The sequence below is a fragment of the Dichomitus squalens genome, assembly GCF_000275845.1.
Source record: "Dichomitus squalens LYAD-421 SS1 unplaced genomic scaffold DICSQscaffold_52, whole genome shotgun sequence".
NCBI lineage: Eukaryota > Fungi > Basidiomycota > Agaricomycetes > Polyporales > Polyporaceae > Dichomitus > Dichomitus squalens.
In genome coordinates, this window is record NW_006766934.1 from 179125 (window position 1) to 204961 (window position 25837).

The following is a 25837-nucleotide window of genomic DNA, read 5'->3' on the forward strand; positions in this document are numbered from 1 at the left end:
GCGTCCAGGAGAGCAGAAGGATGGAAGCAGAGTCCCAGAGCGAAAATGCGACCAGCAGGGGCTAGGAAAGCGAGCTGGGGACCAAGGAGCGATCTGGACAGGCAGGGGTGGACGTCTGAGGCAGCTAGAGCGCAGGGCTCATAACCTGTTAGCTGCAGTGGGCCTCAGAGGGGTCACAATGGCCTAAGTCGAGCTCTGTAAGTCTTTCATTGCAAGAAAACTGTGCTACACACCTAAGTCGAGCTCTGTAAGTCTTAAGGACTGCAGAGTCGACTCAGGCGCAGATGACGGCGCACAGAGCGCGTGGGAACTAGCTAACACGACCATACACTAAGTGGCGCTGGAATGGCGCCAAACGGACCAGAAGTGCGTAAGGTAGACACTATTCTAGAGTGCAGTCAGATCTACAGTAATGGAGACTACTAGTGAAAGAGATGTGATATCTCTATGTGAACGAGAGTTGTGACTATACGAAAATTACCGTAGATAGCGGACAGCGCGAACTATGTATGGCGCGATGCGGGACTTGGTGCGATTAAAACCGCAGGCGCTACAGCACCGACTCCAACAATTGGATAGCGATGATGAAGATGTATCTGTATTGTAGTTACAGTCATGCATACTCAGTTGCTACAAGCCCGGGCTTGAGCCTGACCCGACCCAGGCCCAGCCTGAACCTGCCACTAGGGTCCAGCTAGTGTTGCCGCCAAGCTGAGCCGGCTTATCCAGCTAACTCAGCTTGCCAACTAGACACCCAGCTTGTTGCAACAAGCCAAGCTGAGCCGGAGCGCCGAAAATCCAGTTGATGGTCAGCTCGTTTCCCAGCCAGCTGTCGAGCTAGCTCAGTTAGTGATGTCATACCTACCGGATTTGGTATATCATTGGTACCGCCACAGCTCACGAGACCAGGCTGGTGAGCCTTCGGGGACAGACTCAGCTGTGTTTACTAGATCTCATGCCTCTCCGAGTTGCAGTATTGTATCGGGAGCTATGTAATGTTCATAGGCTTTTGGAGCAATATAATGTTCTGTGGGAACTGTTGGACACCTCTCAGCCATGCCTTGAATAGCACACTGACAGTTGCGACTTTTCTCTCCAAACCTATACAGTAACAGGTTGCATTCTGTCTTATATACCACAGGTCAAACATTTGTGCCGAGGGTTGAACAATTTGAATAGGTGTTTTACTGGTGTAGACAAATTACCCACTTCACTCTACATGTCTAGATCATTGTTCACTGGCACCAATGATCAATCTGGCACACTGGAGCATTGTTCTTTTTTGGTGTGTGGGGCTTTGCAGACATATTAAGCCGTTTCTGTCCATTTTGGGGGAGAAATATTGAAGCAACAGACATTTGCTTCCATATCTCATGCATGTATATGTGTAGTACTACAGGAACTGTGATGCTCGCTTTATGGTGTTCATCGCATGCAACGTCTTGCCGTATCTGGAATGTGAGCTTGCAAGTCAAGCCGTGGCTGGGGCCTGGCCAGGGAGTTGGCGCTCAGCTGGCCAGATCTCGGCTTAGCTTCCAGCTTGATGATCCAGCTCGATCCAGCGCGTCAGCTTGGTGGCAGTTCATTGAGCCCGAGCCCTCCAAAGCCCAGCCCTAGCCCAGGGTTTTGAGCCCGACCCGGCCCGGCACAACACTAGGGCCGGCATGTGTCCGAGATTGTCATCGCACCACATCCAGTGTCTGCTCTCGGTGCTGGCGATGCCTATGCAAGCCGGGGTCCAGCGATGGGCAAAGAGCTCCATGAGCGATGGTTTGTTGGATATGAAAGATGTGGAGAGGAAGGAACGTGAAGGGATGATGGGCGCGCGGTGAGTAGTTCTTTCAGTCTTGGCTTCCCACCTGGCTGGGAGAAAGCAGTTATGCTGATGGGTGTGTGGTACCAGGTGGGGGAGCCTTCGGAGACGATCTATGCATCCGCGGACAAGGGAGGAAGTTGCGCACGGACAAGTTTTGTGCGGGATCTCGAATGATTGCAATGGATTGTATAGTAGCGTTGATTGAAAGCTTGCTCTCGCGAACCTGTAAAGTCAGTGGGGACCCGGACCTCGAAACATGCACCTAGAGCGGTTTACAGCTCGAGACACGCCCCTAGTGCTCTCTACAGCCCCAAACAAGTCCCTGTAGCTCTTTACAGCCCAAAACACGGCCTACGCCAGCATTTATCCATGTGACAATCTCACTTCGGTCGAGTCCACGCAGCGCCCACCAGCCGTCGATCGCGACGGGCAGGCGGACAGAGGCGCGGAGGGCAGGCGGATCTATAGGGCGGAGGGCGTACATGGCGAGAGACAAAGACTGCGACAGGGACTGAGTCGAAGCCAGACGGAGAGCAGCCGCCGCTCAAACCGCAAAATACGGAGGGATCGGCATTGTATCGCGCATGGACATTAATATTAGTCTGCTCACGTAGCTGTATATCTATTACAATGCAAAAAACCCTCAGCGCCACATTTCCATCAAATATGCCAGGTACATGTGGTCAATACAATGCTCATGACGGCATCATGCTCCGTCTTCGCCGTGCCATCTCAAGCGGGGGCAACGACTCCTCATTCACTACTCCTGCTCCAACTGGTATCGGTAGCACCTGCAGGATGCTTTCACCGCCGTCATCCACAGCCGTAGCTATACGAATGAAGCACGCGTACATTTTCAGCAGACGGACTTAGCCAGGCCAGGGAGAAATGCACTTACGCGAGGAGACTTCCAGCGACCGAGAAGCTGCGCCCAGACTGGTGTTCAGCACGTTGTCGATGCGCGAGGAGTCAGACGACGCGGGCGATGTTGCAATCTTGTTCGCCATCGGCGAGTAGGTCTTGGGTATAACCGACTTGCGTCGCTGTCGGTGCCACCTTCGTGTCAGCTTTTATCGCATGTAGGGATACATGGGGCAAGCGCACCTTGTTCACGCCGGCGACATTCGCCAAGTTGAGATTAACCGGAAATTGCGTCTCCTCGACCCTTCGACGCTGCTCGGCACACGCGACGACCCAACCGATGCCCACGACGTGTGGCTTAGGATCGCTCAGCATCCTAGAGCACGTCATTGTTAGCTGCGCATCCACCAATAAGAAAAAGAACTTGAACGCACCTATAACCCTTGAGCGTGCTCATCAGCCCGTTCTTGAAGACGACATGGGTGCACCGCGAGCCGACTCGAGCCGCAATCTACCCACACCCGTCCGTCAGCAGCCCACACCAATCACATCAATGCTCGCTACGAGCACCCACCTTCGCCCCCATGTTCCTCAGCATGTCAACAAACAACGAACCAGCGTCGTCACCCTCCTCACTCCGTACATCCACGAATATCCTACAGTCTTTGAGGACAGATAGTACAGCCGGGCTACCCGCGCCCGTCTCCGCCTTCGCCTTGTCCTTGCTTTTCCCGTCCGCGGTCCCACCCGAAGCGTGTTCCGTATCTCCGAGTCCGCTGCCGCCAGCCGCAGCGGACCGAAGAGATGGTTCCTTGTACGCATTCGGCGGCGTCGACAGTGCGCCAGTCGCAAGTCTTGTCGCGTGCGCTCGCCGTGGAGGAGGGGTCGGCACAGCGTCCTTCTCCCCCTCTCCCTCACCCCGCGGATGTTCAGCGGCGGCCGAAGACGTAGACGGGTAGGAGCTGCTGACCGCCCTCCCCTTCCCCTTGGGATCCTCCCCTTGAAGAAGCGTAGGCGACGTTGCGCTGGGGAGCGCAGACAAGCTCTGCGTGAGCAAGTGGCTGGCCATGCTGGCCCGCCGACTCGCGTTCCGCCTCGCCTCTCTCTCCTTCTCGCGTTCCTCCTTCTCCCTCGCGCGGGCTTCCGGATCCGCAGGACCTGATCCAAGCTCCCCGAACTCGAGCGCCCCAAGCGACTTCGCCGCAGGGCCTGCGTCCTCGTCGTCCCCGTCCGAGCCGTGGCCGAGGTCGCGGAGGACGTCCTTGTCCGCATGCTTCAACCAGTCGTCGATCTTGTCCTTCGTCGTCAGCTCCTCGACGCCCTCCATCCCTTCCTGCACCTCGCTCACGATCCTCTCCTCGCCCTCGTCCACGAGCGCCGTATCCCCTCCCGTGCCGCTGCCTTTGACGGGACTGCCGACGACGACAGGTAGCGAGCTGACCTTGCTCGCACGTTGTACGACCCTGCCTCCTCCACCACGTCCCCTAAACGGACCCAAGCCGAAACCACCTCGGACACCAACACTAGCGCCGCCCGGCCTCCCGACGCCAAACACGGGCTTCGGGAGCGACCCCAGCGCACGGCTTCCCGACCTCGCGGCAAGGAACGTTCTCTTCGTCGTCGCGCCCGTCGCAGCAGCAGCCGGACGCGCGATCCCTGACGAGCTTGACCCCGGGGTCGCGGTTGACGAAAGCACGCCCGAAGAGGCCTGGCTAGGGGTCGCAGCTGCGAGCCCAGCGCAGACCTTACCCAAGCTTGGGGCGAGCGCGAGCGTCGCCTGCCGCATCCTCTCCAGCTCCCTCGGCGTCTTCCCCTCGCTGGGGGCGGCGTTAAGTGTTCCCCCGTTAACCGCAGTCGAAGTCGAAGCTCTGGGCGTGTTTGGGCCCGATACCGCAGCTCGAGCTGCAGCAGCAGATCTCAGCCGTGTCGTGCGCGTGCCTGCGGCAGGGATGGGTGGGGGCAGCATGAGCGTCGTCTGCCTGAGCTTCGTCTGCCCGTTCACAACGGCCGCCTGTCTCCCGGCCACAGGCTTCAGCGTCGCAGCCACCTTTCCCTTGCCCTTCGCGCCCGTGGTCGGAAGCGCGTTCATCGACATGGAGGTGCTAGGTCGTGGCCGTTCCGCCACTGTGCTCTTTGGTTTCGCGCTCTTGCCTCTCGCCGGGTCATCGCTGGACCCGGGGGCGCTGGAGAGCGAACTGTCGCCATCGGACGACAACGAGCGGTGAAAGCCAAGGCTCGTGTTGGGCCGCGAAGGTGCCGGTGCGTTCAGTCGTTCGAGTGCCTGGTTCAGCGTCGACAGACTCGAGTTGAGCGGCGTGGGCTGCGAGAGAGGGGGTCGCCTCGGAACAGATAATCCAGCGTGCCGTTCCGTATGTTCAGGCCGCTGCTCGTCGCTCGCCGACCTCTGCTCCGCGGCCGACGAGTCGTCCAACTCTGAGAGCTCCGAGAGTTCTGACTCCTCTGACAGCTGCCCGGGCGGTTCTGGAGGGAACATGGTCGTATCTTCATCCCCATCCACGACAGCGTCAGCCTCTGCGTCGATCGTCGACACCGGCTGCGCTGCAATCTGGTTGTTGACGTCTTCCGTCGGCGCACCTCCGGCCGCCAGCTCAAAGCCAGACTTCACTAAATGCCCACAAAGAGCGGAACCCAGTCGGCGGGGATCGTCTAAGACAGTCGTGTCATGTCGATCAGAGTCAATGCGACCGTGCGTCCTCCCTTGCGTCGGCGTCGGCACATCGGCGTCGTCCAGCTCCGCCTCTTCCACTTGCGACCCCACCTCGTCCCCTACCGCAAACCCATCCGTCGCCCGCTCCACATAAGCCGGCCCCCGCGCGGGGATCTGAGCCCGCGTGAACAGCGCAGGCCCGACGCTCTTCGCGCGTTCCCTGCCCTTCCCCTTCGGATCCACGCCCGCGACCGGGGTCTGAGCCCGTCCGCCCTTGCTTCCGTTGACAGGCCTCGCCACTTCGCGCGGCGCAGGCGTCTTCGGCGCTGGGTCAGGTAGAGACTTGAAGTCGAACGGCCCCGCCGGTTTCGCCCTGCCTCCCTCCTGCGGGGCGCCCGCGGTGGAGTGGGGTGTGGACGCAGAGGGCGGCCGGGAGCTTGCGCGCGCAGGGAGGGACGGCTTCGCGGGCGAGGCCTTGGCGGCGGAGCTGCTCGTGGGCTGGGCGTACGACATGGAGCGCGAGCGGCGGCGATGCGCGGGCGGAGAGGAGGGCTCGTCTCTCAGCGGTTGCGTGATATCTTGGTAGGAGTGTGGCATCTGGAAGGGATGAGGGATCTGGGATGGGAGCGCACGGGAAGTCTTTGGATGGGATAGCAGGGACGGTCGAGGTTCAGGGCGCTGTGCAGGTGTAGATTGAGTGTTGGGGAGTTGTGGACTAGGCCGCGGACTCGACACTGCAAACACGCGAGCGGCGCGGAAGTCAGCATAGTAGAACGCGAGGCGATCGCGCGAAGGGAACGCCTGCGTCTCGACAGCGGGCGGAAAGAAGGAGACGTACGTATGTCAGCAAACGCATCCTGGATCTCGTCCTCGGCCTGCTCGTCTCCCTTGTCCTCGGACGCGGCCAGACTCTTCGCTCTCTGGCTCCTGGTGTTCCTCGGATTCCTGATCTGCGGCGGACCGAGAGTAGACGGCTTCTTGTTCCTCGGATTCTTCACCTTCTTGGCTGGAGGCGCGTCGTCGACAAGGAGCTTGCCCCTGGGCTTCATCCGGGCTTTCACGCCGGCCGACTTTGGGCGAGGAAGCATGCTTTCCCTGGGCGCAGGCTTTGGAGCTTGGGTGGGCGCAGGAGGGTTGGAGGGACCTGCGACGGGGACGGAGACGGAGTTGGGTATGGGGACCGGAGTAGCATCGAGGTCAAGGGTAGAGTCTGCGTGCAGAGAACGGTCAATAGGCAATGGAGTGAGAGGAGACATGGGGGTCATGAAAGGCGCAAGGCCGGTCGTTGGATTGGTGTGGGGTAGAGGCGTGGTGTGGTCGAAGGAGAGAACGGGAAGGGTAGGAAATGGTGGAGAAGGGACGGAGCGGGGAAAGGTAGAAAGATGTACATCGGCATCAGACGACTCTGCACGTTTCTTTGGGGATTCTGGAGGGACGGAGGCGATGCGAAACTTTGCGGGGGATCGACGGGGAGAGGGAGGGACGTTGTTGAGATCGAGCAGAGGGATGGGCGCGTTTGCAGCGGCGGGGGGCACGGACTTTGCGCGGCGGTCTGGGGAGTCGTGTGCACGGGAAGACGGGAAGAGAGCGTCGTGGCGGAGGCGCTTGAGGTCGGGTATGCCGACGAGGGCAGCATCCTTGGCGGGCGAAGACGGCCTCTTGAGGACGTTGTCGAGGTGGGGCGGGGTGGTGCTGTCTTTGTCCGAGTCGGACGGCGGGGTCGGGGCGGGGTGCTTGAGGGCGATGCGGGCCTGCTTGAGGGGCGAGGCGGCGAGGTCGATGCGGGTGAAGAAGCCGTCGAGGGTGGACTGGGAGCGGGTGCGTGTGGCGTGCTCCGTGGGCGGGTTTGCCATCGAGAGCGGCGGCGATGAAGGACGTCGGGGCGATGTTGAGACTCTGAGCCCCGCCGCGACGCGTGTGGTTCTGTTGGCAGGCAGCCCACGTGACACGCGCCTCCGTGGGCGGGAGTGGCGCGCTTGTCCTTGTCGCAAACGTCCACCACTGCGTTACCTGTCTCCTGACCTGCTTGCCTTGCTATATGTCAACACGAAAACCTGCGCCCCGCTTGCCCCGTCCGGTTGCACGATACTGGAAAGGGAAGGCTCCCAAAGGCGCTGACGCCGCCCAATCCGAGTCCGATGAGGACGAAGTGGCCGAGGAGCAGCAGGCAGAGGACGAGGGTGACGTGCTCATCCGGGATGTGGAAGTCGGAGACGGGGAGGGGGAGGAAGAGGACGGGCTGGAGGTGCGGCGGGCGGTTGAGAGGCAGGCCAAGGGCACGATCAGCGTCGCGCTGAGGGACGTGAACGTCTCCAAAGAGGGCAAAGTCATCGTGGGCGGGAAGGAGGAGTCTGGGCGTACGGCTGCTGAACTGGAGGAAGGTGCGTGTTCTGTTTCAGCTACTCTGTATGGGCCGGCCGTTCCAATCGTATGTCCGCCAGAGGAGGAAGAAGAGGAGGAAGAGGAAGAAGCCGCTGAGGAGGAGGAGGAGGAAGAAGAGGAAGAAGTAAGGCCTCTCTGGTCCATCCACCCCTGTATAACTCACGTCTCACGTAGTCTAGCGAGGAGGAGTCTGCATCAGAGCAAGAGCAGCCAAATCTCCAGTTCCGTCCAGTCTTCGTGCCAAAGTACGTCGTTTGCTATCCAAGTACCCCGCATATGCGTCCTCACCCCGGATGCAATACGTGCAGACGCGCACGTGCTACTGTCGCTGAAAGGGAGGCTCTCGCTGAGGACTCGGAAGAGGCGCAGAAACGCAAAGAAGCGGAGGCGGAAGAGCGCAAGAAGGCGAGCCACGACATGGTGGCGGAGACCATTCGTCGCGAGTTGCTCGAGAGTGCGTATCGCTTATTCATTCTTCCTCATCTATCTCATCGGCTTACCTCTGCCGATACAGAGGAGAAGGAACAGGAGACCCCGGACGTTGATGACACAGACGGGATCGACCCCGCCGGGGAGTTCGAAGCCTGGCGGCTGCGCGAGCTTGCCCGCATCAAGCGCGACAAGGAAGCGGAGCTCGCGCGTGAAAGGGAACGCGAAGAAATCGAACGACGGCGCGCTTTGCCCGAGGAGCAACGGCTGAAGGAGGACATGGAGCGGGCGGAGCAGTCGCGCAAGGAGAAGCCGAAAGGCCAGCAGAAGTTCCTACAGAAGTACTGGCACAAGGGCGCGTTCCACCAAGACGAAGAGATCCTCAGAAAGCACGATTACACGGAGGCGACCGAGAGCACGGTGGACGTGTCGCTGTTGCCGAAGGTGATGCAAGTGAAGAACTTTGGAAAGCGTGGGCGGACGAAGTACACGCACTTGCTGGATCAGGACACTACGGTAGGGAGTGGTGGATTCGGAGGGACCGCGCCTGTGAAGGCTGGTGGGACGTCCACCAGTGCCGGCGGCTGCTTCCTCTGTGGTGGACCACATCTCAAGAAAGGTGTGTGCTCTGCTTACAGGTTCATTGGATGCGCACCTACCTGAACTGCCAGACTGTCCACAAAATGCCGACCTGCCTCCCGGGAGGACGGCTACAGGTGCCAACGGCGCACCGACCGGAGCGAGCTCACGACAGTGGGGTGCGCGTCACGGAGACAGGGATGGGCCCCGTGGTTCGTGGCGTGACCGCGACGAAGACCGGCGACCGAGCGGGGACAGCAGAGACCGACGGAGAGACGAGAAAGGAGCACGCGACCGGGACCGGTATCAGCGCGACGATGACGGCGAAAGGGCACGATATGACCGCCACCGTGGGGATAGGCGCGATGACGGCGATCGCGTCTGGAGACGACACTCGAGGTCGCGCTCGCCGACTCGCGAGGGCCGGAGGAGATCTAGGGAGCGATCGGTTGACCTGGGGCGGGGCGAGAAGCGGAGGAGAGTGGACTAGCTCAGGGGGACCCACCTCTGTAGTTTGGCGGACTGTTTTTGTTCTTCGTTCTGACCATCTAATGCAGGTGCATGGAATTCAACCAAAGCCGTGAGCTCCAGTGGCCGTCTATCTTGCCTCATAGGCTGCGCTGCTAACCTCGACGGTAGACCACACAACTGAGCTGCGAGGCAGTGGCCCCCGTCTGAATAACCTCCTCGTTTGGCGGTTGAAGACGTTGTGCACCTGCGTCACACTCTCTCGTCTTCTTTCTCGATGACTGCCCCAGATCGACGCCATGACATCAGCCTCTGAGAGCACTTATAAGGTCCGTCGCAGTCTGTGTTCGCCATGTACGCCCTCCGCACCTGCGTCCGCCCAGTGTCCCGCATCTCACCCCGAGCCATGGCCTCCCTGCCCACCGACGCCGCCCTCCCCGGCGAGCACTTCGAGGTCCGCCAGTCCGCCCCCGACGACGACTACAAGCCCGACCCGTCCAAGTCCATCAAGCTCTCCCCTGCCCGCCAGGCTCTCGTAGACGACATCCTCGCCCTCTACTCGTGCCAGCCCACCCGCCGACGCGTCGAGCGCTACTCCCCCGACTGCGTCTACGACGACCAGTTCGTCTACGCCAACGACCGCTACAAGATGGCCGGCCAGTGGTTCGCCCTCCCCAAGCTCTTCGCCAGCAGCACCAACGAGAGCTACCAGGTCGTCACCAACGATCCTCTCCTCATCCAGTTCAAGAACGAGCAGGTCCGTCATCACGTCTCCACCTGCCCACCCGCCTTGCACTCACCCAACCGCAGACCTGGACCTTCCCCAAGAACATCAAGTCGACCACCATCAACGCCATCGTCTCCCTCTCTCTCGACCCGTCCACCGTCGACTCGGACTTTATCCAGGTCAAGTACCACAAGGACCAGGCGAACGGCAAGGACTACTCGCACACCGGCCCCGGCTTCGCCTTCAAGAAATGGCAGGCCGACAAGGTCTCGGGCATGATGGAGTCGGACGACGTCCAGTTCTTCAAGAAGGACGCCCGCGACGAATACCGCGAGCCCGTCCGCAAGTACGACAGCGGTACTGCCGAGGCTCCAGAGAAGAAGCTGTGAAGACGTCGCACCATGTACGAGTAGAATGTTGTAGCCCAAGGATCCCCAATGAACTTTGTCGACTCGTGTGTTCGCACTAGCAGCAAAGACGTCTCTTTGTTCATACACGTATCACAGCAGAGCTACAGCAAGAAAACCAAGAAAGTACGCAATACAACAATATCCTTAGCATGATACACACCGCGAAATGAGGCTTACAGACAGTCCATGACGTCCGTTCAACGACTGAAAGCATGACCCCGTCTCTCCACGACAGGCGACATACCGGCTGGCGAAGACGGAAGGACTTGGAATCCCACCTGAGAAAGCCGCGATACGCACGCATTGAACAATCCGCGCAGGGGACCATGACCAGAGAGCCACTCACCCCGATGTGCTTCATGAAGCGATTGATGTAATCTTCTCGTGAGCCCTCCAGACCCGCATTCGCCCAGCTCGATGCCTCGCCATCCTCCGCCCCGCCGCTCCCCGTGCGCCCCTCATTTCTTGACCCTCGCCCGCCTCCGGATCCCCTTCCTCCCTTCGCGTTCGAATTGGCGCCTCGCCCTGCACCGCGCCCGCTCCCAGCGCCCGCCGCAGCCGCACCTTGCGTCCCACCCTCACCCGCGCGTTCGTCCCCCTGCACGAGCCCATACTCCCTCACAAGCGTCCGCGCGTGCGCCTCGCTGAGGCTAACGAGTGTCGCGACGTTGCGCGGGAAGAACGGCGACGGCGTCGGCGGCGCGATGTCCCACCCGGGCGCGATGCCCAAGTCGACGGGCGCTGCCGTAGGCGGGTTCGGGGAAGCAGCGGTGGCGCCTGCCCCCGTCCGCGCTGACGACGCGGACGTGTCGACCTCCAGCCGCTTGCGCGTCGTATCGCCGCCGCCTGGACGCGCGCCGCGCGAGCTCGAGCCCGTGCTGGTCCCGACGGTCGCAGCGGTCGACGAAGCGCCGCCGCGCGGCGTGTTCTCGTCCTTGCCTTTCGTCTTGTTGTCCTGCTTTTGCTTGGCCTTCTCCTTCCCCCTCTCCTTGTCCTTGTCCTCCTCCTTGTCCGGCCTCCCGTCCGCGTCTGCGCTACGGTCTGCGTCCGCGTCCGCGTCGGTACCAGGTTCGGCGCCGACCGCGCCGAGCGAACGGAGGAGCGGACGGAGGGGCTCGTGCAGCCCCGAGGAGCGGATGAGCGCATTGTGTCGCCGCGCCTCACTGCATGTTCATCCGCGAAGGTTGCGCCCATCGGAAGGTCACATTGGTTGCCCGTGACGTGCGTTGAGAAGCAGGCGCGCAGACGTCCGCCGGAAATGAACGTATGAAGCGGGGAGGCAGCACGGGATGCGGATGGCGAGGACGCCGAGCCATGCGAGACATGTCGGAGTCGTTGTGCGGGGTTGACGCCGAGTCGGTTTGGCAGGAGGGCGTCCGGCGCAATGATTGACCATAGGATGGAGAAGTGTATCCGACGGGAGTCGGAAGTGGGAAGCGCGGTGACCGGTACGAGATCCATTCGATGCATGGAGGATACGAAGGCGTTTGGTAGTGGTCGATGGATGGCATGCGTGGGAGGATGGCGTGCGGATGTCAAGAAGGTAGAGCGCAAGATCAGTCCAAGCACACCGAGATGATATCAGGTGCACGCACGAATTATAGAGTTTCACCTTCGCTTCGACAATCTGTTGCCTGTAGCTCTTCAGTTCAGCTCGCAGGGTCGCGGGAATCTGGATCGCCAGCTAGACATTTGCATTACGAGAATGAGCAATCTTAGAGAACTAAAGCAACTGTGTTCACCACAATGCACCTGCTGTCTGACACGCTCTTCGATCACATTCTTCACACAAGCAGCGACGATCTCGTCCACGCGAGGACGGAGCATCTCGCGGAAATGCGCCTTCACCTGCTCTTGCAAGCGCTCTTCCACGTCTTGCATGCGCGCTTCCTGAATCTCGTGTTGCTGGAGAAGCTCGCCTTGGACCTCTTTGATCTGCAACGGTGCTCAGTTGCTGACATGGGTTCCATGCTGGACTACATACCTGGTACAAGGCGTCTACTGCAGGGCCAAGCGAGGCCACTCGCAGAGTCTGCTGACCCAAGACCTCGAAGGTATTCTCAAGAGCACCCAATGTGCTGTGCATCGTCCTCAAGAGGTCTGAAACAGCGGTGGCCGTGGGATTGCGCTCCTGCGCAGATGAACTCGCGTACGCGGATGTGGACGCGCCCGTCGCGTCCGTGCTGGAAGGGACGCCATCGGTGTCATGCTTACCCAGCTTGCTCTTGCCCTCCCCATTGGGATGGGATGAGCCCGGGAAAATGCGAGAGAGCGTGGCTCTACTCAGCTTGGGGCTTTCTGGCGGTGATGGAGGATGCGGGCCAGCCGGAGTCGACTGCTGGTGATTGTCAATGGTTCATCAACAGTGACGAACCAGGGCAGCTGTACAGTAGGAGCAATCCTCAGGAAACTGATTACATACCTCGATCTTGCCACCGCCCAATGGGCTACTTGTATCGGTATTGGATTGACCATTGCTGGCCTTGGATGATCTCCCAGCCTGATTTTCCCTTGCCATATCGCTAGATCGAGCTCGAGAACAAAGGAGGTCGACGATGAAATGAGAGGACAATCCAAACGCTATCGCAACGAGAATCAAGTTATAACCAGAGGCTCAGCCGCCTCTAGCTGGACGATCGATGGGGAAGATAAGACAGGCCCAATACTATCGGAGCATAAGCTTCCTTCCTTTAGCTCCTGCGGCAGCAGTGAAGCACGAGCGTGTGCTGCGGTAGATGAACCGTAAGTCTCGGCGGGCCCTCGACGACGTCGATTACGTGTGAACCTGGGAGAAGGACTTCGACTGCTTCCTCTGTGAGCAGCAAGGGCGGCGAAACTACCCCGGAGCGCACCAAATGGTATGGCGACTACGCAGATGGAACCATCGCATACAACGATAGGCTCGTGTTGTTTCCAACTGTACATGCGCTAGGCATAACTGCACGGCTATCGGACAATGAGGCCTGAGAGGCGGGTGGTCACATTTACTACGTACACGGGGTCAGCGTACGTTACCAGAACGTTGGATGCTTCCCGAGATACTTGCACGGCCGCGCTGTCAAAGTGGTGAGATGAATTTGGGTTGGTAATGTCATGGGAGAATGCAGACCCACCGGTTGCCTTGTGCCGTTACGGCCACCAACTCCGAGTCTGTTTGGCATTTGTACGCAACCTGCACCCCAACGCTATGGGCGGCCGAAATACATCTTCAAGAGGAGAGCGGCGATGGCTGTAGCACTCTGTCGCCGCACGCTATGCAGCCGACCGTTTGCAGGAAGACACAAGAAGATGGAGGTATCATGTAGGCCAACGAAAGCTCGCTCAAGCGCGCGTCATCGGCCCAGCGGCAAGAGTCCCCGCCGGCATGGCCACAACGAAAGTTGGGTTTGACCGCAGAAGGGACACATCATAACAATCATTCATCGTCAGAGACTAACTGACATGATGTGGTCGTACGGAGTAATAGTATGTAGGAAGTAAGTAGCCAGTGACTGTCACATCGGGTCTTTCCTTAGCTTCGACGGCCTATCTTATGCATCTGTCGTTGGGTTGATAGCACATTTGAAGAGTTGTTCGGATGTATTCTGACATCTCAAGTACTGGGACGACACGCGAATGGACTCGCTGTCAACGACAATAGGCCTATATCAGAAGTATACAGAAGTGCATTGACAGACTCGGTCGAAGGGTATAAAGACAGAGCTACGACAGTCGGAGCAGGCACATTTCTCCATGGCTTGCGCTCAATCGTCATGATCACACAGCTTAGAGACGTTGTGACCATGTCATCGACAGTATGGGAGGTATGCTGATGGCGCTGGTTCCTCATCACCGTGACCTGAGTCAGGTGAACCGCCTTCATCTCAAAGGTCGCTATTACTCTTGTTGCCCTGGATGACCGACCGGTGACAGCAAGAGTCTACATTGCATAAGTATATCGATGTTTCGAGGTGAAATGGAACAACTGCGGCCTCGCTGGGCCTTTCCTGGGAGGATTGGTGACACTCACGTCTCAGTTGCCAGCAGCGAATGAAAGAGTCCGGGCATAGGGTCTTCGTGCGCCTGATTCTAACATGGCACGTATGCCCTCCGGTTGAAACAAACAGCGCATACCTTCAACACTGTACGTTCTTGCACGGCGATGCGTCTGCTATACTGGTTTTCTGTGGTCATGAATGAAGAGACGACGGGCCTGAGAACAGTACCGGACTTCATGCCAGAGTGGCAAGCTGCACAGCTCTAATGGATACGCCATGAAGATTGTTCAAGAGGCCCCCTCTTGACAACGTCGCCATAGAAGGAAGCCGAGTCGTGACTCACGCGTTCAGAATGGAAGAGGTGGCAGTCACGTCTCTGGCCCACATGAGATCCCGTAGCGGGTTCGATGAGGCTATGTACATCTGCAGATGCTGTGGAGGTGGTGGAAAATGAACAAACGGTAGATGTCAGACACTGTCTTGGGACGTCCGCAATCTGGGAACGAGGGAGAAGCTGTGGGCGCTGCCATGGCGATACTATGAGGATCGTGGTTGGCGAGTAGTCTTTAACAGCTGCTGGTTCTTAAGCAAATACACCGGCGGGGGGATCTGGCACTGGACTGATGCGATGGGTCCTAGGGCGGCACCGATTAACGCTAACTTGGCGGGTCGGGACGGACATAGTGGATAGACGCCCCCATTCGCACAGCCTACTCGCAGCTAAATGGCACTGCAGGCGACCCATCTCCGTGTCCGATGCTACGCAGCTTGGTTCCCTCCTGTGCAACAGAGCAAGTGCCGCGTTCGACATGACAGGCACAGGAATGCATCCTCCTAATGAAGCGAAGGCCGAGGCGATCTCAGGAGACTGTAGTGTATATAATTATGTACGTTCAGTCTCTGGTGGCCCCATCAGCTCCCCCAACATCTACATCTACACCTGCTACCGCCCCAGACATGACTACGGACCTCATCACATACCGTCTGGGCGCGAAAAATTACTGCTACATACCGCCTCCGAAAACCTATGAGGTGCGCTGTCACCGGTCCACTACCGAGCTAAAGACTTACCTAGCACAATACTCAGGAGGCCCTCAGTGCAGCGAAGACGAACTACAAGGAACTCAAGCACGTTGACGAGGACTGCATTACCTTCTGCGTGATTGCCACCGTCGCCGGTGTGAAGCAGCATATCCGAGTCAGCCCGGCTTCATGGCCCATCGTGGTCTCGAAGCTTCACCGTTACGAAGTCCTCGACATCGTGCTTCAATTTGACGATGACGACACTATCCCGGACATCATTGTGCACTCCGCGAAGGACGTGGAGAGTCTACCCACCTACGAGGACATCCGGGAGAAGACCGGGATGGATGACTTCCTTGCTCCCTCTTGCCACTCGTCCCCGCAGGTGAAATCGATACCCCTCGAGACCATCCGTGCCGTCCAGAGATATCCTCGACGAACGCCGTCCCCAGCACGGTCGTCTCACTCCAAGAGTTCCAGCCCCTCCTCATCCTTGACGGACCTTGCCAAGAGCCTTTTCGGTAGAAGCCCCTCCCCGCAGTGAATCGCTACGTGTGAACGTCGTGCTTCGTACCTCGACGCCATGGACACAAGCTGCGCATAACATACCATTCATCTGTATTGCTACTGTCCTCGCGCGATTGTATCACTATACGCTACCGTTACCGGAGGCGCTCCATCATCGACTCTGTTTTGCGTTCATGCCAAGAAACCTACTAACGCGCTATGGCTTTCGTATCACGAAAGGACCTATACCTAATGTACATACATAGTTTGAATCTAGACAGGACGTGGATCACTACTGTAGAAGTCTGAAATAGACAGATACGAGAAGTTATCTTGCGGATCTGCCCCGAATGAGTGAAAACCTCTGCGCCCAGTTCGAACGAACACGGAATAAGAAGCATTGACGCGCCAAATATTACACCTCACGGTACAGCGCAGTAATTCGCTCGGGCTGTGCGGGAAGCCCGTCGGCCTCTTATATTCCTGTGCCGTTCTACTCCTCAGGCTATATGCCGGGGCCGACCTCACTGAATACTCTTCTGCGGCTCAGTACTGGATGCCGGGAACGGCCGCGCGGTAGACTCTTCGTGCAGCAGCAAGGCACGTACGGCCACACCCGTTCAATTCAGTTGGGGTACAGCCTACCACTATATGTGGCGCACAAGTCACGTACATGATCCACCGCATAGCTGCTCATTTTGCTTCCCGGGTTCATCTTGATCAACTTGACCACACAACCCTGATGCTTCCTTCCTAGCAACACCATCCTCGTGCCTGTGTAAGAAGGTCACAGCGGAAGGCGGGAAGCAAAAGTAGGACAGCCGTGGCACCACAAGCTCCCAGGCCGAACGCCGATGCATATATAACCGGAGAGCGCCTCGCACAGGCCTTCTCCAGCGTCTCCCGGACGCTGCGAGCCTTGCGTTACCTTTCGAGCAAGCAACAAAGCATGGAAAGTGGCTCGCAACAGTGAGGCGCAAGGGCGAATGGTGCTTCTGGTCCAATACACAGGTATAGACGAGAATCACGCTGCCCAACACCCGTAGATACTAGTGAATGAAGCGCTTGACCTGGGGAGGCGGTGACACCGACGCAGCGTCGACACGTGGGTCAAAGCCCGGATCCACCCCTATGCGGCAACATGGAGCGGTGTCCGATGTACAAGGAAGCACCAATTATCTCAAAGAGCCCTGTCAAAGGACAGGACCCTCAACGTTCAACGTGTGTTCATCCCTTGACTCGGGATGCCTTCGGTGGCAAGCTCCGAGACTAATAACAGGAGATGCCTAACCTCGTGGCAACAGCGGTCATCTTGAGATACCTCCCTAGAGACACCTTCTGGGCCATACAGCAACTTCACAAGGAGGACTAACAACAGTCTGGCTGGTCGCAGCCTGCGACTCGAAGCTTCCGCACGGTCTAAATTTGTGGGTCGAAGAACGAGGACAGGCACCGGGATGTTCCCTCAGTGAGTCGCGCCGACAACCTCGCGGTGCATTGCCTCAAGAACGTTAAGTCATAGACATAAACTGCGTAGGTTAACAGTTGATGTGCCAGTACCTGGGCTAGGACCACAGGCGGTGCTAACATGCAGTATATCAGCCGAGTAACTGTTGCGGCGGTGGACGCACCCAGAATTTGTCCGGCAGCAGCGGAAGATGCTTGCCACCCATGTACGACATCTCAATCACAGGGCTGCATACGAGATACTTTTCAGGTTGCCTGATATAGCGAAGCGGTTGGAATGACACCAAGTCATAGGGCAGCAGGGTCCCTGCACACATGCTTGACACTGCTACACAGCACTCAGTGGTACTATCTATGAGAAACTGAGATGGGTCAAGGCGCCGACCCGTCCATGTTTGCAAAGCACTCACCTACGAGTGCCGTCAATCGCTCACTTCGTCTGGCATCGCCCTATTATCGATGGCCACTGTTTACCCTAGTATACTACTACGTCCTCTGATGCCGCGTCAGAGCCTTGCTCCGGAACGTTGCGTTGTATTGCAGCAGATTGTTGATGTCTCGGACCCAGTCATCCTCCTTCCCCGGACCTGCGCCTTCTCCGGCCTCTCGCATCTCGTCCGGCTCCGTAATCGAGGACCGATTGATGCAAGGTATGGGGTGTAGCGAGGCGCGCACGGTGACGGACTCGCCTGGATTCAAAACATGCGAAGTCTGGCCGTCCATGGAGAGCCCCGCCGGTGCGCGCGAGCGTTTGCTGATCTAGGGTGCCAAAGATGCGTGGCGGGTGCAAATGGCCAACGACGGATTGATGCTCAGAAGGGGAGGTATGGGCTAGTGTGCCAAATGAGCAGCTCACCTTCAACGTGATAGACGAGGAAGAAGGGAACACAAGCGGGCGAAACGACAGGCTTCGTGGACAAATCGGAGTGAGCACGATGGCGCTCAGGGACGGATGCACGATTGGCCCTCCCGCTGAGAGCGAGTACGCCGTTGACCCCGTTGGGGTCGATACAATCAGACCGTCTGACTGGGACATAGGCGGAGATGAGCGGCGTCTCGCATGAATGTTTCACAAATATTTCACGCACCACAGCCTCCGTGAGGTGCTGACCGTCCACGAACACGTCGATGGTGTTCAAATGGGGGCTGGACCCCCGGTGGAGTGCGATCTCATTCATGACTTGCCAGTCTAACTTGAAGAAGTCGTTGAGTTTCCTACATAGAATTGCTGTCTTCGGAAATGCAGATGCGCACCTTCCGCTTTGGTATCAATCCGGTCGCCGCCAGAGTCCTTGAACGTGCATGACAATCGCATTCGATGTAGGACAGTGATACGTCCGGCGAAGGCGCTGTCTATGGCCTTCGTGTAGTCGTCGATGTCTATATAACGACCTGTCAATCGCGAATGAAGCTCACTGAGAAGACGGGGTGCACGCACGGAACGGAAGCAAGAAACCCAGGGTGCCCATTGAGAAGCTCAGCACCGGTGGCACAGCCCCAACCTTGAACAGCGAAGACGCATGGAGTATAGTTCCATCACCTCCAAGAGTAATTACTAGATCTATTTTAGCCGCATCCGGTCCTATATCCGTCGCACGGAGTGAATACACTGGGACGATATCTTCTCCGGACTGACCCACCTGGCTTCCACACTTTCACGCCTTGCGGTATGTCTGGTCTATTTTCATGGTAGATCTGCACATCAGGATAGTTTTTCCTTATGTACCTACACGCATTCTCAGAAAGGTCGGAAGAGTCTGCTGAAGCGTGTATCAAACTCACGATAACAGGGTGTCGATAGCGTCGACGACAGGCTTAGTCCGGAGCTTGTTGACTATGAGGACGGATTTTGGGGAGATGCCATTGGTAACGCGTCTACCTTGAAAATAATTCAAGAGGTGCATGCAGAGGGACATGGAAGCGAGATTAAGGAACGAAGCTTCAGTCAATGGGGTACGAAGCAGCACCAGGTGCACACGCGATCAAGTACGTGACGACACTGAAGCTCGTCCACTCCATTAGCAGGCGGAATGGATACGTACGTCGCGTATGACCTTGTCCTATGCGCAGCATTCCATCTTCGCGCGGCAAGTCCGGTCGGTGGCAAGGGTAACCGTTGAAATGTGGCGTGGTGGATGTACGGAGCACTCGCCAGCCGGGACGAAGAGAGTTTGCAAACAGCACGTGCAGAGGAGAGTCGTAGCATAGAACACCACATGTCCTTTGATGTGGTGAACTGGTTTGAAGGAGAGTTGAGGCCTCAAGACAAGTACCAAGTACAGACGAAGGTCCAAGTTGGGTTTCGTGTTATCAGAATTCCAAAGGGGCGAGGCGGTGATGAAGAGCAGTAAAGTCCGTAGGCCTTAGTACGCTGATAGAACGAGATGGACGTGGAAGGGGAGATTGTCCATGTGTACTACTGGAAGGAGGATGCGAGGCCGGAATGCGAGGCCGGACCAAGTGTCGTCAAACGCAGGCGCCTATACCGGCAGACGCCGCGTTCCAAGTACTTCGCCAGATTGCCTACCAGGTACAATACACTGCACTCCATGTTTGGACTGCTCCCTGCCCATAACGCTTGTGCGAGACTCTGAGGCCCTGCTTCATTCCTACAGGCTGTTGCCGTTCATGACTGGAGTAACACCTCGCGATGAAAGCGCCATGGAGCTAACCAACGATTCAAAGAGACGCAATCTAGCTGCCCAAAACAGCGCCGCGCGAGTCGTATGGAACCCGCCGCCACTACTCATGCAACGCTCGCAGCACGACGCTCCTTCGCGATGGGCTGGTCCGGCTGTATGTCAAGCTTGTGGGAATCAACAAGCCATCGCTTGACGCCGTCGCTCCATTCGTCCCGCATCCAGGTATGGCCCGTAAGTCCAGACAACATACCGGAGCTTTTCGACAAGTAGGCATTGATGCCGGTACTAGGCACACGAAGGTGGAAGATACTACCCTGCGTAGTCGTGAGTCGTTCGGTTGATGCTTGGCCGGTTGTCCCACTTTGTTGACGATTATTGGGGTATCTGTTCTAAGGACACGAGTTAGATGTCGCCGCAAACCAACTTATCGCCCTCACGAGCAGCACGGAACACGACCATGTATCACAAATCGCAACGTATGCCCATTGCGTTCAGCATTCGTTTCTAGGAATCTTACGGAGCAGACCTTGGTCTGTACAAGCCCGTGTCTACGTACAACGTACGGGCCACCGACCACGAAGTCGGCTCTGTCCCGACACATTTAGTGGAAGACTTTTCCCGTGAATTGAGCAGTCTGATGAGCCGCATACTGCTGTCGTTATCAGGTACCTCAGTGGCCTCTCCCATAAGTCTGTCAAGAAGGACGAGCTGGTGAGCCGATCGAACAAGAGTCTTTGCGGCCAGCTCCACGGTGTCGCGCACTGCGAGGCCAACCACGATCTGGAGACTCCTCGTGGATGACGAGCCGATTGAGGTGTACGCCGCGTTGGTGTATAGACGCATATTCTTGTCATCAAAGGTGAGTGCGCGTGCCCGCCTCTTATCAATTATGTCCAACGTCCGTATCTTCAAGTTTGAGTCCATTTGAAACATGACCTGTTCCCCCGCTTTGATCATCGGGTTAAGTAGAGGGTTGGCTCGTGGAGGTACACACGGCGTATTTGGTGGACGGCGTAGTCTTCGCGCCACAATATATCATCAGACGCCTGAGCGGCGAGTTCGACCACATTGAGCACGAGCTGACGCTGGCGACGGGATTCATAGTCACTCGAAACAGGGACAGAGGTTGCTCGAGTCATACGCGAGGGTCCCCCCGGCTCTGTCCCTCGCGATTCCCCTCATCCGTTCCCTAAGCCTATGTTCTGCTCTCCGTCGCCGTCTGACATCTACCTCACTGAACGACTCGCTTCTTTCATAGGAACATCTTGTGCACTTGTCACTGACGAGAAGGACGTTCATGTCGACTTCTTCAAGCCGTACTGCTTAGATGCATTCCTCGCGAAGCTGGGTCTAGCAACGAACGTCCTCTGGAGTAGCATGACCTGGCCAAAGTCCGAGATCTTCGTCATGGCACTACGCGACATCGGTCTCGCGACGTACCTCCATGAGCGTCTCAGAACGAGAGAGCAGTCTGTTAGAGGCTTAGAGCTGAACATGGTGCCATAACAAATAAAATAGACTCTTTCTGCAAGCGGTTCAGAACCAGACCAAATCTTGGTGATCTCTGAACCAGTGGGGCTGTGGGGCTGTGGGACATGGCCTTTACCGCCCCAATAGGCGTCTAAGAAAACCTTTGTCTACAGTAGGCAAGAATTCAAAGAATAAAACTCCCATACCAGTTTACCGCCTGAAAGAAATTTGACCCATGCTTAAAAAGTGCTAAGAAGAGCCTACCCAATGTAGAAGTCAAGGGACGACCATTATAGCACATGCGAGACGTTGCGGAGCACTAAGCGCGAAGGCCCCACTGATTCTGAACCTGGAGTGCTTACAAATTGAACCACCCCGCTGATTCTGAATCGCCTGCAGAAAGAGTCTAATCACCCTGATTCTGAACAGACTGCAAACAGAGGCTACTGTGGATTTAAAAAGTGTTTATAATCCCACAGGGGACGACGCCAGCAGGACTCGAACCTGCGCTCCCAAAGGGAAACAGATAATCGGATATTCTAATCTGTCGCCGTAACCACTTGGCTATAGCGCCGTAATAAAGAGATTTATGTGGACATTCAGGCGCAGAGCCTGTCCTGCGTTTGAACTCTCCTATATAAGTCAGAAAACCCGTACATTGGCCGGTATGGCCTAAGAGGGTTTCTACTGTAGTATGCTTAATTTAATGACCATTCAGAAAGCAGATTTAGCTAGGCCCAGTAGGTAGGCCACCACCACATTCAAACAGGTCACCACGCCGCAGGACTTTGTCTAATACAGTGGATCCGTTTCGTACGACTCATCATAACGGGATTACTCGCATGAGGCATCTGGGGTCGCCTGCAGAGTCGCTGAGCACGTTGAGCACGCCGAGCACGCCGGACACGCATGTTCTTACTGGAGCCAACGCATCCGTCGTTCATGAGGTAACAATAGATTTCTGTTTAGGTGATGGTACAACATGTCGTACAGACCACTGCCATAACGATACAAAGCACTGCCTACTCTTACGTGACCTCGATACGTTCACATACACCTCATGCCTCCGCGTCCGCTAGGAGAGCGAATAGCCCCTGCGTTTTTGAACTGTTCCCCGACCGCTTGGCAGACGATGTCGTGACAGCAGGAGGGGTGGGGACCCCCTTCGCCGCCTTCTTCGTCCTTCTCTGCGGCGGAAGTGCGTACGCATCCTCCAGTCCCCCAACGCAAGCCTGCCAAAGCTCGTCTCCAACGACGACCGAGACCCGTCCGCTCAGGAGGGCGTGACATCTCATCCCAGAAAACTGCCGAGCAGGTGTCGTGATCTTGGAAGAGAGAAGCAGCACTTGCGAAAGCTGTTCAATCGCGTCCAACGCGGCAGAAATCTGTGCAACTAGCTGGATGTGTCGCTCCGTGGGTACGATATGGTCCTTCCTCTCCTCGGCAACTTGATCAGCAAGCTGATTGGGGGCGGGGTCAGACTCCGGCGAGTATAACGAAGCCAAGACAGCTCTTGCTTCGACTTGTGTCCAACGCTCCAAGAATCGCTCCTTTACGCCAGGGCTGTCCAGAGACCGCTGGTGCATGGTGCGTACCGCCCACCGCAAGGCCACAACACCCACAAGTCGATCGTCGGGCAAGTGAGCGACAGCCGGTAGATCAGATGCGAGACCGCGTAGCAACAACGCTCGCCGCAACTCGTACGTCCAGATCTGGGGTGGAAGCACGACGCCCGTACGCGAATCCATAGGGGCGTCGAGCACCACTTCTCTGAGCATATCGCTCAAAGATGGAACAGTGACCTCCTCTGGGACGAGCCTCGTCCCGCGTCGCACATACTCCGTAACAAGTTTCGGGAGCTTCGCGTGTGAGGAGCCGCCATTGGAGGTCGACCCTGCCGAGGGCGGAGTTGCCTTCGCTGCACTGTCCTCATCTGCTCCTTCTTTGGAACCATCGAGTTGTTGAAGGGCTCCGCGCAAGCGAGCGAGGGCATTGGGTATCGGCTCGGCGTCAGAGTCATCCTCCTCGACAACATCGATGAGCTCATCCTCATCCGACTCCTCGTCTTCGTCTTCTCGTTCGGCCGGGTCAGGTTCGGGAGACATCGGCAAGCCAATACCAGCGTTCAAGATGGCATAGGTCCACAAACGGATCGGCCGCCCAACACTCCTCAGCACAGTCTCCTTGTCTGGGTCCTCGAGAAACATCCGCGGCCACATGGTTCCAGTTTGTGCCACATCAAGGAGGTGTGGGTCAAGTAGCCCCCGTCTGAACGCGCCCACATACCGCTCACGAACGACACCCACGGGGTTGTCACGCTCGGCCTGTTCCGACTTTCTTCCCTCCTCGTGAAGCGCTATCGCCGCATCCCTCTCCCGCGCCAGTCCAGAGAGTACAGCGAACAGGGGACAAACATCTTGGAGGTGCAGAGGGCAGACTCCGGACGCCCACCTGATCCCTCCGAACTCCTCCTGGCCCTGTTCCATGCCATCTTCGACCTCGACCCTCGGCACAGCATACTGTAAGGTCGCCTCAACGATTCTCTCCACGATGGCCTCCTTCTCGCCAGTTGCAAACGTATCTAGGGGGCGGATGAGTAGAGCCGTGACTGCCGCATCGATGAGCTCCATGACGCTCCCGATCGCCCGCTTGCCTCGCCTCTTTCCACCACCGGACCCATCGAACGCAGCAGCGAGAAGGCTCGAAAGCGTGGTAGAGACGCGCGAGATACGCTGCGCAAGGGTAAGCTGCCGTTCAAAAAAGAGTCGCTGGAGGTTCCCGCGTCCCTTCGAACGAATGTCCGCTGTAGTCGCGGGAGCTGGAGCTAAATCATCCGACGCAGGCGCACCGGTGAAGTCATTTCCCAACAAAGCACCGAGGAGCGGGAGGAGGGATACGGGGATGTCCAAATGCGTCGCGAGCGTCGTGGGACTGTACACTGTGAATGACAAGGCGAGCTGCCCTTGTGCAGCAGAGGGTAGATCTGGGGACAGACCGAGGGCACCCAAAGCGTCGGGAGGAAGGATACCTCTTCCAGCCCTCTGAGCCTGGCTAGCTTCGACCTGGCGTTTTTTCTTTCCCTTCCCTTTCCTTACCGTCCGGAATCCGTCCTCGTCTTCTCCAATAGAAGGGGCCTCCGAGTCTCCTGCGACCGAGACGTTCGACGAGTAGACGCTACCTTCGACGTCCCATGAGGTCCCATCAGCCGAAGCAGTAGTGAGCGTCCAGACCATTTCATCGAGAGGGATGTAGCCGCGGTAACCCTCCGCATTGAGTACGATGAAGTCAGAATCGCGCCCAGCGACATACGCGTCCAGTCTGGCTGCAAGCGCAACGGCGTACGGATCCCCTTCTTCGTCGGCAAAATGCAGGTAAAGTCGCCTCGCGCTCGGACTCTCCGACTGAGCTTGAGAGGTCAGGCTGAGAAGGGTATCGACACAAACGCTATAGGCGAGAGGGGGGAGCATCGCCGTCTCACGGAGAAAGCGGGGGGAAGAACGGGCTGTGGCGGAAGTGCGGAAGAAGAGAAGGCCGGACTGTATATTGGTCTGTGTTACTCGAGAAATGAGTGTGGGGAATTTGAGCGCAGGGTAAGGACCTACAGAAAGGAACGTTAGCATCGAGAGTAAGGAGCAATACTCGCGAATGCATATCGTGAGGGATGGGATCTCAAGTATGACGGGCAGGGGTGGTGTCGCACAGTACTAGTGACAAGACTACCGAAGCGGTAGAGAGGTCAGAAGAGAATCGGCGCTCACCGTCGAAGACGAAATGTAGCTCTAAGCCAATGTCTACCCAAGCACGGACTACATGCTCGACAAGTCGTGCAAGCTCCGGGTACTCCCCACCAAAAATCCAAGGAAGGTCGGCACAATACACAATCTCGTATATGAATCTAAGGAGCAGCAATATCACGGTGAATTCGGTACGGGTAGATGGGAAGAACTCACGACCAAGCATCGACCACTACCGGGATACGCTGGGGATCATTCGTCCGAATTAGTTGGACGGTGCGAGATAGAATGTGCTTGTTCTCGCGAAGGTAGGTGGTGAGGCCATGAACGCCCATATGTGCCAACAATTCATCGACGTCGGTGTGTGAGTCGAGACAAAACGAATATTGCTTGCTATCTCGCTCCTGTCCACCCGCGGAAGTCCCAAAATGGCAAGAAAAAACCGCATGATCAGAAAACATATGACGACAGTGGGATTCGAACCCACGCCCGTGAGGACCAGATAAGGAAGAGGGTTGAAATCCTCCTGATTCTGGCGGCTTAGACCGCTCGGCCATATCGCCATACTGAGTGCGTATACAGTTATATATTATATTGATACGGGGACACAATGTAAGCCAAGACAGCACGAGCTACTTATGTGTAGGCGAACAGTACTTACTATGCGAGCTATGTAC

General features: G+C 57.4%; 6 protein-coding genes and 2 non-coding genes across 8 annotated transcripts; 3 read left to right on the top strand and 5 right to left on the bottom strand.

The window, feature by feature from the left end:
- Nucleotides 1–2409: 2409 nt before the first annotated feature.
- DICSQDRAFT_157291 (uncharacterized protein) lies at nt 2410–9297 on the top strand. Its single transcript, XM_007369630.1, has 11 exons — nt 2410–2645; nt 2715–2859; nt 2921–3053; nt 3112–3188; nt 3252–6079; nt 6184–7726; nt 7787–7851; nt 7902–7972; nt 8036–8181; nt 8242–8775; nt 8828–9297. Exons 6-11 carry the CDS (start codon nt 7384–7386, stop codon nt 9223–9225), a joined length of 1557 nt encoding a protein of 518 aa, XP_007369692.1. The 5' UTR covers nt 2410–2645; nt 2715–2859; nt 2921–3053; nt 3112–3188; nt 3252–6079; nt 6184–7383; the 3' UTR covers nt 9226–9297.
- Nucleotides 9298–9609: 312 nt separating this feature from the next.
- Nucleotides 9610–10319, top strand: DICSQDRAFT_157292 (uncharacterized protein; the record flags this gene model as incomplete). Its single annotated transcript, XM_007369631.1, has 2 exons — nt 9610–9960; nt 10014–10319. 2 exons carry the CDS (start codon nt 9610–9612, stop codon nt 10317–10319), a joined length of 657 nt encoding a protein of 218 aa, XP_007369693.1.
- A 62-nt stretch (nt 10320–10381) lies between these two features.
- DICSQDRAFT_140272 (uncharacterized protein) lies at nt 10382–13587 on the bottom strand. The gene is made up of 6 exons (XM_007369632.1): nt 13454–13587; nt 12763–13395; nt 12325–12678; nt 12093–12275; nt 11936–12024; nt 10382–11503 (listed from the first exon to the last, which is right to left on the bottom strand). The coding sequence occupies exons 2-6, from the start codon at nt 12856–12858 to the stop codon at nt 10420–10422; spliced, it is 1806 nt and encodes a 601-aa protein (XP_007369694.1). The 5' UTR covers nt 12859–13395; nt 13454–13587; the 3' UTR covers nt 10382–10419.
- A 1646-nt stretch (nt 13588–15233) lies between these two features.
- Nucleotides 15234–16116, top strand: DICSQDRAFT_157294 (uncharacterized protein). The gene is made up of 2 exons (XM_007369633.1): nt 15234–15349; nt 15405–16116. Exons 1-2 carry the CDS (start codon nt 15275–15277, stop codon nt 15882–15884), a joined length of 555 nt encoding a protein of 184 aa, XP_007369695.1. The 5' UTR covers nt 15234–15274; the 3' UTR covers nt 15885–16116.
- Nucleotides 16117–17800: 1684 nt separating this feature from the next.
- On the bottom strand, nt 17801–19218 carry DICSQDRAFT_69048 (ATP-NAD kinase; the record flags this gene model as incomplete). The annotated part of the gene is made up of 7 exons (XM_007369634.1): nt 17801–18073; nt 18171–18341; nt 18403–18503; nt 18569–18694; nt 18753–18896; nt 18955–19040; nt 19097–19218. 7 exons carry the CDS (start codon nt 19216–19218, stop codon nt 17801–17803), a joined length of 1023 nt encoding a protein of 340 aa, XP_007369696.1.
- A 2691-nt stretch (nt 19219–21909) lies between these two features.
- Nucleotides 21910–22000, bottom strand: DICSQDRAFT_t161. The gene has a single exon. It is a non-coding gene; the product is annotated as a tRNA-Ser (tRNA).
- A 373-nt stretch (nt 22001–22373) lies between these two features.
- Nucleotides 22374–25502, bottom strand: DICSQDRAFT_140274 (uncharacterized protein). The gene is made up of 3 exons (XM_007369635.1): nt 25377–25502; nt 25185–25321; nt 22374–25024 (listed from the first exon to the last, which is right to left on the bottom strand). Exons 1-3 carry the CDS (start codon nt 25493–25495, stop codon nt 22485–22487), a joined length of 2796 nt encoding a protein of 931 aa, XP_007369697.1. The 5' UTR covers nt 25496–25502; the 3' UTR covers nt 22374–22484.
- A 120-nt stretch (nt 25503–25622) lies between these two features.
- Nucleotides 25623–25723, bottom strand: DICSQDRAFT_t160. Its single transcript has one exon. It is a non-coding gene; the product is annotated as a tRNA-Leu (tRNA).
- Between the last annotated feature and the right edge of the window lie 114 nt (nt 25724–25837).

Coding starts and splice junctions, on each gene's coding strand:
- DICSQDRAFT_140274 (XM_007369635.1), bottom strand. CDS start 25,495: ATGGGCGTTCATGGCCTCACCACCTACCTTCGCGAGAACAAGCACATT. Junction 25,322..25,376: donor GTAGTGGTCGATGCTTGGTC/GTGAGTTCTTCC, acceptor GCTGCTCCTTAG/ATTCATATACGAGATTGTGT. Junction 25,025..25,184: donor GCTACATTTCGTCTTCGACG/GTGAGCGCCGAT, acceptor TCCTTTCTGTAG/GTCCTTACCCTGCGCTCAAA.
- DICSQDRAFT_157291 (XM_007369630.1), top strand. CDS start 7,384: ATGTCAACACGAAAACCTGCGCCCCGCTTGCCCCGTCCGGTTGCACGA. Junction 7,973..8,035: donor CGTCCAGTCTTCGTGCCAAA/GTACGTCGTTTG, acceptor CAATACGTGCAG/ACGCGCACGTGCTACTGTCG. Junction 8,776..8,827: donor TGGACCACATCTCAAGAAAG/GTGTGTGCTCTG, acceptor CTGAACTGCCAG/ACTGTCCACAAAATGCCGAC.
- DICSQDRAFT_140272 (XM_007369632.1), bottom strand. CDS start 12,858: ATGGCAAGGGAAAATCAGGCTGGGAGATCATCCAAGGCCAGCAATGGT. Junction 12,276..12,324: donor CAGTAGACGCCTTGTACCAG/GTATGTAGTCCA, acceptor GCACCGTTGCAG/ATCAAAGAGGTCCAAGGCGA. Junction 11,504..11,935: donor AAGGTGAAACTCTATAATTC/GTGCGTGCACCT, acceptor ATGAACATGCAG/TGAGGCGCGGCGACACAATG.
- DICSQDRAFT_157294 (XM_007369633.1), top strand. CDS start 15,275: ATGACTACGGACCTCATCACATACCGTCTGGGCGCGAAAAATTACTGC. Junction 15,350..15,404: donor CGCCTCCGAAAACCTATGAG/GTGCGCTGTCAC, acceptor CACAATACTCAG/GAGGCCCTCAGTGCAGCGAA.